This window comes from Alosa sapidissima, chromosome 21, assembly GCF_018492685.1.
Source record: "Alosa sapidissima isolate fAloSap1 chromosome 21, fAloSap1.pri, whole genome shotgun sequence".
Lineage (NCBI taxonomy): Eukaryota > Metazoa > Chordata > Actinopteri > Clupeiformes > Clupeidae > Alosa > Alosa sapidissima.
The window spans coordinates 25,748,864-25,760,908 of NC_055977.1; the positions used below are offsets into that span (position 1 = coordinate 25,748,864).

The 12,045-nt window shown below is 42.1% G+C and overlaps 1 protein-coding gene across 1 annotated transcript; it reads left to right on the top strand.

The window, feature by feature from the left end:
• The first annotated feature begins 6,035 nt into the window (after positions 1–6,035).
• LOC121696226 (transmembrane protein 42) lies at positions 6,036–10,547 on the top strand. Its single transcript, XM_042077584.1, has 3 exons — positions 6,036–6,320; positions 7,050–7,196; positions 7,521–10,547. Exons 1-3 carry the CDS (start codon positions 6,144–6,146, stop codon positions 7,662–7,664), a joined length of 468 nt encoding a protein of 155 aa, XP_041933518.1. The 5' UTR covers positions 6,036–6,143; the 3' UTR covers positions 7,665–10,547.
• Positions 10,548–12,045: the final 1,498 nt, after the last annotated feature.

The window sequence follows — 12,045 nt, forward strand, 5'->3', positions numbered from 1 at the left end:
CACACACATGCACATGTAGCTTGTATTCTATTTACCAGCAGAGGGATTGTTAGCTCATGAGCCCCAGGGCTCAAGAGAACACCAGAGCCACATGCTGACTGGGAAATAGAAGGTTGGGGCAGCAGAGACTTGTAGTTCAATCATTTCAAATCAGAGGATCTTCAAACTGTTATTGTAGCAACTACCCTTTGATAAAGAGAATGTTTTAGATATTTCAGCCCAGACAACCCAACTTTGCAATGTGTTTGTGATCATAAGAAAACAGAAAAGATTTCTCTGTCTCAAACATAGGCAATCCCCTGGTCTCAAACACTGGTTTTGTTTATCATCCCATTTCAACCTGTATCTTCAACCATAGCTTCTATTGCAAAATCATGTCGGTTTATGCTTTACAACATTAGGAAGATCAGACCTTATCTGACACAAGATTCCACACAACTTCTTGTTCAGACCATGGTCATCTCTAAGCTGGACTATTGTAATTCACTATTAGCTGGCTTACCCGCTTGTGTAACAAGATCATTACAGCTGATTCAAAATGCTGGAGCACGCCTGGTCTTCAATCAGCCAAAGAGGACACATGTAACTCCTCTCCTAGTTACTCTCCATTGGCTCCCTATAGTAGCCAGAATTAAATTTAAATCTCTCACTTTGGCCTATAGGACACTAACTAGATCTGCTCCTAGTTATTTTAATTCAATAATCAAGCCTTACTTCCCCAACCGCCCACTGCGGTCTTCTGGTGAGCGTATGTTGTGTCGACCAGTCATGAAAACTGGGTCTAATTCCAGACTCTTTTCTTCAGTGGTTCCATGTTGGTGGAATGAACTGCCCAGTGCTCTCCGTTCCTGTGGTAGTTTTGGGTCGTTTAAGAGGGGTCTAAAGACATTCCTATTCAACATATACTTAGTTGTTTAAGCGCTTATGTGTTATGGTTTATATAATGTTGTTTTATTTTAATTGGGCTGTTAATTAATTTGACATTATTGTTTATTATTGATATTCTCCTTAATGTAGTCTTAGCATGTCATTGTTTTTATATTATTGATTGAATTGACATTATTGTTTTATTATTGCCTTTCCCCCTTTTTACATTGCTTTTTATTAGGCTATTGCTTGAATTGATATTATTGTGTACTACAACTATTCTCCTTACTATATTTGACCTACATTTTAATCTGTTCCCTGTTCAATTTTAAATATTATTATGTTGTTTTGTATTTATGTGTCGCTTTGGACAAAGGCGTCTGCTAAATCCATAACCATAACCATAACCATCTATTCTATTCAACCTGCTGGTGATGAACCACCATTTGAAGCTAACTGGGTTATGTGGCGCCTATGTCCCATGGATAGCCTGCATACAGTAAGCCCCCCTTCAACATCTAGACTGGATCTCTGTTTTCCCTTTCTGCCTTAACTTTCCAGGCCCTGTGATGTCTGCAGGCAAATGCAGGAAAATGAGTCTGAGTTAAAGTGAGTGGTCATCGATCACAGGGGCTGTTGGACCAATTCCCTGTGATGTCGCTGAGTCGGCCATCCATCAGGGAGTGCTTCTGTCCAAAAATAACATTACTAGAGGCCATCGGGTCACTGTTGTGCAGAGCACAGTAGTACACGTCCGTGCCTTTTGTTCTGTAAGAAACAACATTAAGCCATGATTTAAATGCCACCGATATAGCGATGAATCAGGTCCAGTCAGCAACAGCAAGAGCAGCAGCAAGTGAATGTGGTGAAATGTAGTTTGTAGAATTTTCCATTGATCTCCACTTCCTATTTAGCTCAAAGCATTAGTGGAATCATTTAGTTTCATGAGAGATTTCATGAGGAAGATTTGGAGAGAGATATATATAGAGAGAGATGTTCATTTAATCCATACTGTACCATCCTTTCCAGTAATTCCCCAACACTCCACGGTCCAATCCCATAGCATCTTAGTTCTGGCTGCCCGGGCTGCATTCTGGGCCATGGCAAGGAGCATGGGATGCAGGGCCAGCTTATTAGACTGAGAAGATGGCTGACCTTGCTCCCGCTCTTGCAGTGTTATTGACTTGCTGCCCAGATCCTGGTGCAGGAGGAACACTGAGTCCAGACTCACCTTTCACCTGATCTGATTGTTTCTGCAGCCACAAGGGCGAGTCTACAGTATGTCAGCGGATGTCTATTACATAGTATAATGCAGATTCAGATTTAGATCATTTTTTCTTTTCGAGGTGCTTTGATGGTTTTGTTGGCATCCTCTGTAGTTTTCCTTAGTGCAAATAAAAGCAGCTAGGCCGTGACTGACCTTGGAATGGATCTTTTTATTATTTATTCTCTTAGCTGACACTTTTATCCAAAGCGACGTACAGACGTCAAATTATTACAGGCCCAGTCTCCCTAGCAACTTTGGGTTAAGTGCCTTGCTTAACAGTCACAACAGTGGCAGCAGGGAATGGACCGCCCTGTCTACTGCATGCTAGCCTGGCTCCTTAGCTCCTACACTACCACCCTCATCTGATCCAGAGCTGACCCAGATCTGACCCCAGAACACAACCGGAACAGGAACAGGAACGCCGGGTCCAGGCCAGCTATTGGGCCAGAACCGTTCTAGAACACATAGTCATTGTGGAATTCTGGGCCACTGCAGGTCACCTGTTACAACAACGCTTCAGTGGTGACACGTTGCCTATGGATTCTATTCAGTGGATGCACAACAAATGGATGAAAGCTCTGCCCACTACAGTATGTTCCATTAGCTCTTTCATTCGAAGCATCTAGTATGTGCATTCATGGTCGACTCCATGTGCTTACATGATAAAACATGACTTCCTTCAGGGAATGTTGATCTAATAAAGGAAAGCTCAGCACAATTGCCTAGTGGGATACAAAAGCAAGGCGCAATAACCTTCATAATAACAGCTCTTGAAAGACTAGAGTGGACCTGCTGAAGAATTCAAGGCTTCCCTTAGGGGCCTTCCAGATGCACACACTACATAATTCAGGATGGAGGGCAGATGCGCTAGCCTCCTAATTGTTTTCTGAGAGGTCAGCTCACCCTATAATGCTGACCACTTAAACTGGTCAATGTTTATGTATGTGGGAAGGTTCATTAACAGGACCGGTTCAAAGCAATGAGCGTGTGCTAGTTATCACTGTCCTGGACACTACTCACAATTTATGTTATTTTAGTTACTGCTGTTGCTGTGGCACAAATGGTGCATTACACCTTGTTTACCTATAGATCTTATAGACATGTTTGCTCACAATTTACCTCTTCATAATTATGTTTGTTAGAAAAAAAATGAGGTTGTCTAGTTTCCCAAAGGTCATTTCAGAGTATATCTATCTCATTATTTTGTGCTTTGATAGATGCAGACACAAAGGAACAGTTCTGGACACTAGGACTGAGATGCTGGCAGTCTGGGTATAGCCACAGCAGCCTCATATGCTAACTCTGCCTGGTCCAAATGTCTTACTGTCAGTGACTGTTCTGTGCTGAAATTATTGCCTATGGTTAAACATGACTGTTGCTTCCACTCACCTATGGCATTCTCAGCCACTACCTGATCCAGTACTTTCTGATCCCTGATCCTATGCCAAAGAAAGGCAAATGCTATCATTCTGCAACCAAATAGTAGTTTTACAATTTCTTATAACTTTTTGTCTTTGTCTTACAGAAGCTGTGCCTTTGAGGGTCATGAAATACTGATAATTCAGTGAAATATTATTGATTGTTCTATCAATAACAGTAGCCTATACATTGTCTCAAAGAGCTTTACAGAGGCCAAGGCGTAAACATCCCAAAGCAAGCACAAGGCAATGGTGTCATGAAAAACAGGAAGAAATGCTGATCAGACCTTCTGGTGTGGGGGGGGGGGGGGGGGGCATCTGATGGAGACAGGCTTGGTGGAGAGATAAAAAGATGAGAGAGCGTCTTGAAGAAAAGGAAGCAAAGTCAGAAAATGATACCAGTCCGCCATTTTTCCCCCTAGCTATAATTGCCCTTGTCTGAAGCCAATGGAGGCACTACTCGAGAAGCCATAACAGACAGGAAGCGTGACTCATCTTCTAACTTCTAACAAGGTACAACAAGAAACAAGAGGCTCTCTTCAGACAGTGTGCCATGGCTTGATTATCCCCCAAGGACTTATTGTGACAATGGGAGGACTGAAACCACCATGCCCTCGCCACGAGACCCAGACCCACGCCTCTGCTCGAGCCGGAGCTGTCACCACTAATTGGGCCCTGAGAAATTGCAGTTATTCCTCTCTTGCGGGGTGAGGCGATCGTGAGTGGCTAATTATCTACCTTGATGGCACTTCTGAGGCTGGTTTCAGAGAGGTCTATGAAGTGGCCCTTGCAAAGGACTGCCTACGAGACAGGCTATAATGTGGTCTACTAATGAGGAGAGATGTGGTGAAGATAAAGCTTCGCACTCGACCATTATCATGTTATGTCACCCTCACGGAAAGTCCACTGGATTCTCACTTCATGTTAAAGGTTACTGTAGAGATTGATGGATAAATGATAGCCTATAAAGCAAAAGACAAACACCTGACTGTAAGGGGTGAGCTGCTAAAAACTTGCTGGGCACAAGCAACAGTGATTTAGGGTGTTACATCCAACATTCAAGTCAGGCTCTTTGCACTTGGCTCAATGAGAGCGCATCCTACACATTCAGCCAGGAGCCAAAATGGAGACCTTTCACTTTTCAGTGTCACTAGAACAGGACATCACCTTAAAAAGTGACTGGATCAGCCTGTGGCAAATCAGCTTCCATTTCACTTCTCTCTCATGGTGACTGATTTACAGAAAAAAATCTATGTTTTTGGCATTGTCACCTCTAATCTCCTCTACTCAGTGATTGACTGATCTCAAATGATAGTTTCAGACATATTTACAAAACAAAAACAAAAAAAACTCACATGAGATGTAGATTGGCAGCACTGCAATATTACATACATCCTATGGTTGGAATGAAATGATCTGAAGATCAGAGGGAAAAAACACATATCATCAGAGACACCTACTGGCCAAAAAGATCACACATGCATTGTTCTATCTACTTTTATGAATTAAAAGCATCCTCTGGTATCCCATAGTATGCATTAATTTCCACTGCCCAAATCTTGTGAAGACTAGTGTATGGAAACCATAACAATCATTTATTTTATCAATGTAGGACAAGACATAATCAATACACGTACAGCCTTTGGTAAAATTGATGAATCTATATTTGATAGAGTATGATGAATAGGAAATGTTTTGAAAAATTAACTGTTCCATGATCATTGTTGCTACATGCTATTGCTATATATTTACCCAAGTAAGCAGGCCATCCTAAACTACATACCCACAATATTTTCCATACATTTCAGAAAAGGCTGAGTTGGAAAGCATCTAACCTGTTATAATAAGCTTTATTTGTGGAGACAGTCATTCAGTGAGACAAGAAGCACAATACCTTCTATAACTCTGTTCTGTTCCTCCATCCCTGTGTCTAGTCAGTGCCCTGTGATTTAGTTAATTGGCTGGCAGAGGTGAACACCCATCGCCCAGACTATGTGCCGCTCCGCTCTGAAGGGGAGCAGTGTGTAACTGGGGCGGATGGTACTGTCTGTGATGTACTGAGGCTCTCATCCAGTCAAGGGCATTTCATTAGCACTTATCTCATTTCTAACATGACACAGACAAGATTTGTGTGTGTTTGGGGGTTGGGGGCAGCAGTCCTGCTCTTAGGACTGGATTCTGGATCTTGAGTCACAGTGTGACCGGCTCTGGCTGCTGCAGTACACCAAGATAGCTAAGATATTTAACTGCCCTCTAATGTTATGTTTTTTATCATTATAATGACTACTAATAGCAAACATTATTTTTGTAAAATGCACATAAGTTCTTAATTAAAAAAAATCTTCACAACATCACGCTGCCCTGCAGACAGCAAACTACTCCTCCCACAATCCTACACATGACAGCAACACTCCACTCCTGGCCACTGACGTCGGAGACTGAGCCGCTGACCAAGTGTTTTGATTGGTGTGGCTGCTACTGGATGGCTGTAGGTAGGAAGTGCGGATTCCCTGCACACGCAGCCTGAAACAGCAATAGAGATGTTAGAGATGTGAGAGATTGGGAAAAAAATATGTGCTTCGGCGGTCAGCATGTTTCCAGGGGTTTTCTATGCACTGCTGGCGGGTTTCTTGGGAGCCGTAGCCTCCTCGTCTGCGAAACTGTCCCTCGGAACCGATTACCTTAAAGGTGTTTGTGAGACAGGGCTGAGGACATGGGGCGAACAGCGTAAATTTCGACAGGAGAACGAAACTACCGCCTGTGACTGGGTGAGCCCTTGCTTCTGATGAAGCTGAATAATTAACACGATGAGACTCGGGGCGGCTTTAAATAATTAAAGTGTCAGTGGCTTCTCCGGGAGAATTCTCCACAGAGAGTCGTCGGTCTTCTTGCGTGGCACCGAGGTCGTTCCTCAGTAGAGTTGGCAGCAGTCCGCATCTCGCTCGCTCGCTCGCTCAGCATCAGCACCAGCGCCAGCGCCAGCGCCTTCGAGTGCACGCTGCATGACACGCTCGTGCAATGCCCGCGTGAGAAAGACCGACGACATTGTGGCTCGTGGCTGCCCTTAGCGTTACCTCAGTTGATGTGACATTTGACTCAAACCGACCGTGACATTGTATGAGATTGTACAGCAGGCTGATGTTAATGTGACAATACAAATGTATTAATGTAGACAGTTTGATATTTGACCAACAGCATTGTGTTAGGCAAGGATGACCTTCAACACCAAACACGTGTTGGCATTGTAGCCTAATGATGATGTAATAGAGGATTCCTCCAGCATATTCATATTTTATTCGCACATCCATCGTCAATGTTAATTATTCATTATTTTCTCTCTGCCTGAAAAATTCTATTGTAAGGGGAAAAACGGGAGCAGTAATTTATTCATCAAACTGATGAAATTGCTTCAAAGTCTCAGATTATTTTATTATGCATCTAATTGAAGCCAGAGCACTTAAAATTGTGTGTGTTTAACCTCATCACTCTGCCTGCAGCTGCACATTCCCTTGAGGTTGCTGTGTGGGGGGCTGCTGTTTACCTGTAATGCTGTGATGTGGACGTTCCTGGCCAAAGCGCTCAGATACTCCTCCTCCTCCACTCGAACCACTGTGACCACCACGGCCTCCAACTTCGTCTCCTCAGTGAGTACCTGCTGCTGTTATAAATAGCCACACTGATAGATAAAATCATGTATTTAAACAGAACCAGGCTCACTGTAGTAATAGCGAGTAGCCTACCCCTTGTGTAGAGAGCAGAATAATAATAAAAGTAAACCGTAAAATAATGATAACATGCAAAGACTGAAATGAAGACAATATGGATAAAGATAAATAATAGTCAAACTAAATAAACCTTGTAATTGCTTGGTTGGTTGACCATCAAATGAATACTAAAACCATCCTCCAAACAGAAATAGTGTTAATGCAGCCTTGAGACATTTATGTGTGAACTGTGTTTTTGCGCAGGCATTCCTGGGGCAGCTCATCTTCGGAGAGACCCACATTGCTCTGTGGTGGGTGGGGATCTCCCTCACCCTCTCGGGCCTTCTGGTGCTTCACCGAGCTGCTCCCCACAACCCCGGGCTCACAGACGCCAAGAAGGATGAATAGAAAAATGGAGGGTAGCCTCCATCTCGGCACCGGTGACCGAGAACAGCCCCACACAACAGCTGCCTTTGGAGCGGATCGGGATGAGATCCGCACCCCATTTGGTCCAGATGCACCTGTGGGTTAGGCCAGTATTACTATCAAACACATCTCTCTCTCTCTCTCTCACACACACACACACACTCACATGCACACACACACACAGAAAAGACACCACATCCACTGGTCCACTGGTGGGAATATTTGAGTGGGAATAGAAAATGGTGGCCAGCGTCATCTCACCAGCACCAGTGATTGACCACTCCCACACACAGCAACAGAGTTTAAGTCTCATCAGGGTCACAGGGAGGCTACATCAGGCACGTATCTGAAGCGTTTCATTCGTGTTGCGTCTGCTGCAACTATTAGCTTCCACTATCATCAGTACAACTGGCTACACCAGATGTGATAGTGGCACGTACGTTCAAAAAAATTAGACCAATCTTCTAAAAACTATTAGAACTCTTAAACTATTTTTATGCTACACGAACAGAGCGCTTCAGTTTGCGCACCTGGTGTAGTTTTCTTGTGAGCCACATCAGGGTCAGATACAGCCAAGATTTAGCTGGGACTGACCACACTTACTCTATCTACAGTAAATTTAACTACATGGCATCCATACTTCAGTGGTCTTAATATTTTTGTTGGACGTCAGGTTCAGCAAAATCATACAATCTGAAATGTTACTGTGAAAGTATTTTACCTCTGTTATAGTTTTTTTAACATCCAATATATCCAGCTCTCATGCCACTATTATGCATGTCTGCTCACCATTGAAGTGCCCTGTGGAAACGTGTAAAATGTGTTGCTATTGGGCAGATGGGCTCTGTATAGATTTTTACACTGACACAGCATCTGTGTATGGCGTGAGCAGGCGGTTTATATCTCTGCATATCTGCTGAAGTGATCACTGTCTCTGCATGGCATAGTACTCACAGGTACTTCACACACAGATGGTGCACACATACAGCGGATATTCCAAACACAGATACTCCACATACTGATACTCCACACCACGCAGAAATTCTCCACATATAGGTACCTGACGCAGAAAAAGTCCTGTGGAGTAAGCCTTGGTGAGACCTCCTGAAACTGTTTTATTTAGCAGATTATGTGAAGAGTTTCGTTTACGTCTTATTTTATATTATGTGTTAGAGGGACGGTTTGTAAACTGTATTGTAAACGGCTAAAGAGTGTTGTTAGACTAAGTTCCTAATCAAGGCTTGAGTCCCAACCACACAGTTGAGTTTTTCTATCATACCAAAGACTACAGCGCCTCATGAGGAGATCTATATAACCCAGACGGCATTAATCATGAGATGAGATTTCGTGGTCTGATTAGGCTAGTTTGGAGACAGACCTCTTAATGGGGAAGCTTCATCACTTGCGTACATCCATTTAGTCTATTCTAACACAATCATCCCAACAGAGACATTACTGTTTTTTTTTTTTTTTAAACAAGTAGGCTAATTACTCTGTCCACTGTGTCCAGCTTGACTTCTAATGGATCAGACCAAAACGTAGCACAAGTGCGCGTGCACACACTCACATATATAGACAGCCAGTTTTTAGCATCGTGACGGGCGGAGGTGGCTTGCACAGTGTGGTCGCTTTCAGAACGCACCCTTGAACTCTCTGAGTGACAGCCGAAATAGCATCATATCTCATGCATGCGGGTTATCTACTGTGTACTTCCAATTATCCCATATCACTGTGACGTACACAAGAAGGATTGGGGTGACGTGCAATAATGTTGGTGATTGTTTTGACAGTTCGATAATCTCGATACTGACAGCTTCTACTGTTATTGGTAATCAACCAATGGCAGTTGCTCTTTTGGTTTTGATGTGTAACTTAATATGCATGCAACGAAAAGGTGTTAGACAAATGAAATGTACATTCCTTCTGTAGCTAAGTACTAAGACCCAGCATTCAGTACACTTCCTCGATCCAACGTTCTTCCTACATATTTTTTGCTGCATTTTACAAGGTCAGGGTAGTACATTTTGGACCAGCAGTAAAATGGAAGTTTTTTAACAAACTTGGATGGACTTGGCACAGTGTCCTAAACTCATATACCGGTAAGCAGTTATGTCCCAGTCCACTTCAGCTGTAGATTTTTAAAAATGTGTACACGACAGAAGGAATACACAGTTCCCTGAAAATGTGAATACCTGTTTTAGAGAGAAGGTTGTTTGGACTTTCTTTTTACACAGTATGTAGAAACCACCTTCTTTGTGTGCATTTTGATTTCTTTAGAGTAGGCAACTGTAATTGGAACACTGTGTTAATGTAAATGTTTTACCGTCATAGATTGGATTCCATAAAACCAAATTCCTTGTATTTATGAACATACTTGGCAAATTCAGTCCGATCCTGTTTCTGATTCTGATCATCAAAAGGCACTGAGGACTGAGACATTCAGTGGAGAAAGGGCCGTTCACACCAAGAACGTTAAACGGCAAAAAAGTATCGTCCTAGCTAATATGATTGACAATGTCCACACATAAACTATAACGATAACGATAAGATTTCCTTATCGTTGGTCAGTGTGGATGCTTTTATTATTAGTTATACACTCTTAAAATTAATGTGTTGTCCCTATCTGGACACAAAGATGTGTTAAGAAACAACACAAGTTGTGTTGTTTTCAACATATTCATTTAGTTGTCTTTATAGTTCGTTCCTGGTGTGAAGGGGCCTTTCTTCTGACCACTGTACACTGTACATAGATGCCTTTATTTTATAATTCTGAATATTTGCATTTTTATTTGAAGGAATATTCATCAGAAACTGTGTAAACACTCATATATTCTTGAATAATAATGTGATTGAATAAACCTTCCAAACAGCAAACCATTTGTTGATGTGTTTGTGTGTTTAGCATAATCATAATTATCTAGTCATGAAGAAGCAGCTAAAACGGCTACAGTTGTATTTTCCTAAAAAGGGTCTTCGACAACTGAACAAAGCAATTTGCCTAACTGGCTGTACATAACTGGATGCTCATAAGACTTACAACAGCCACTGAATTAAAGAGTCCTTATAAAGTGTAGTTGATGCATACAATCAGAGTATAATTTAATTGTTTTGTTTATCAGACTGATTAGACTGTGCCGTGGGTTGTCTAGTTTGCATTTTATGTTTATCTGTTACTTAAATTTGTGAAATTACACAATCCCTTGCAATTTCTTTGGGACAGTTTGAAGTGATTTTCACTTTAGAGCTTGTGCAATTTCCTGTTTCATCATGAAACATCAGAAACAGGACAGGAGTGTTGTAGTAATGGCAACAAAGTAATTTCTTCTCCATAGCTCAAAGTGAGAAAACCAAACTGAGAAGAGAGCCCCAAAAAACCTCTCTCAGCTTTCCTTCCAGATGACTTATCTCTTATGAAACACAATTCACCTCTCTCTCCAAGTGAAGCACACTTATCACATGGAAGTGATTCTAGGAGGCTCAGCTGTCTTTGCAGTCAGTGATGATGAAAGTCTAATCAAGAGGTGACCCTACCGAGTCAGGATGGTACTAAAACCAATAGCCCCCCCATCCCACCCTCACTTCCAGTTAGTGTGAGGAAATAAGGAATGTAGCCACTATGGTTGACTGAGTTTAAAAGGCATTTAGCGCCTTAATTGAATTTAGCGGATGAATTATTTTGCTTAAATGCAGAATTCTACTCCGTCTGTCTGGACAGCGATCTAATCATAGACAGAGACGGTGGACAGTGCAGACAGTCATGAGTCTATTTTTTGCCAATTACAGTAGTAACTCTTAATTGGTTGACTGTATAAGGATTTAACAGAAGCATCTGGTGCTTGCCCATTTCTGAAGAACTGATTTTTTTTTGTTTTGTTTCTATGTTACTATGAGCAAAACCTCTTTTTCAAGACCAACACCCAAATTTCCATACTTTTCCAGGTTTGGAAAACAGCATTTCATAATTTTAAACATTGAAAGCTGAATGGGGAAGCAGATGGATAATCTCTGAAGAATCATTTTGTTATTGTTTTTGGGATAGGCATCTTCCCCATCCAACTCCAGGAACACCACCTAAGATAAAGTCACTGCAGTTATGCAGGGCTCCCTTGCGTCACATGAATCATTCATATACGATGTGCTAGGTTTTCTGCTGTATATGTGCCCTACTGCTTGGGCAGGCCTAACTAAAGGATATGCACATATTGTGGTCTCTGATTCCTAAAATAAACATCCAGATAAATGAAGATCTAAACAACCAGCTGACAGTAGCCCAGGTCTGTGACATCAAATAATGGAGATCCAGAAAAATTGACCTTGACATGACAAACATGGCTTAAAAGAATCTACTCTACTTTGTCATAGT

Coding starts and splice junctions, on each gene's coding strand:
- LOC121696226 (XM_042077584.1), top strand. CDS start 6,144: ATGTTTCCAGGGGTTTTCTATGCACTGCTGGCGGGTTTCTTGGGAGCC. Junction 6,321..7,049: donor AAACTACCGCCTGTGACTGG/GTGAGCCCTTGC, acceptor CTCTGCCTGCAG/CTGCACATTCCCTTGAGGTT. Junction 7,197..7,520: donor CCTCCAACTTCGTCTCCTCA/GTGAGTACCTGC, acceptor GTTTTTGCGCAG/GCATTCCTGGGGCAGCTCAT.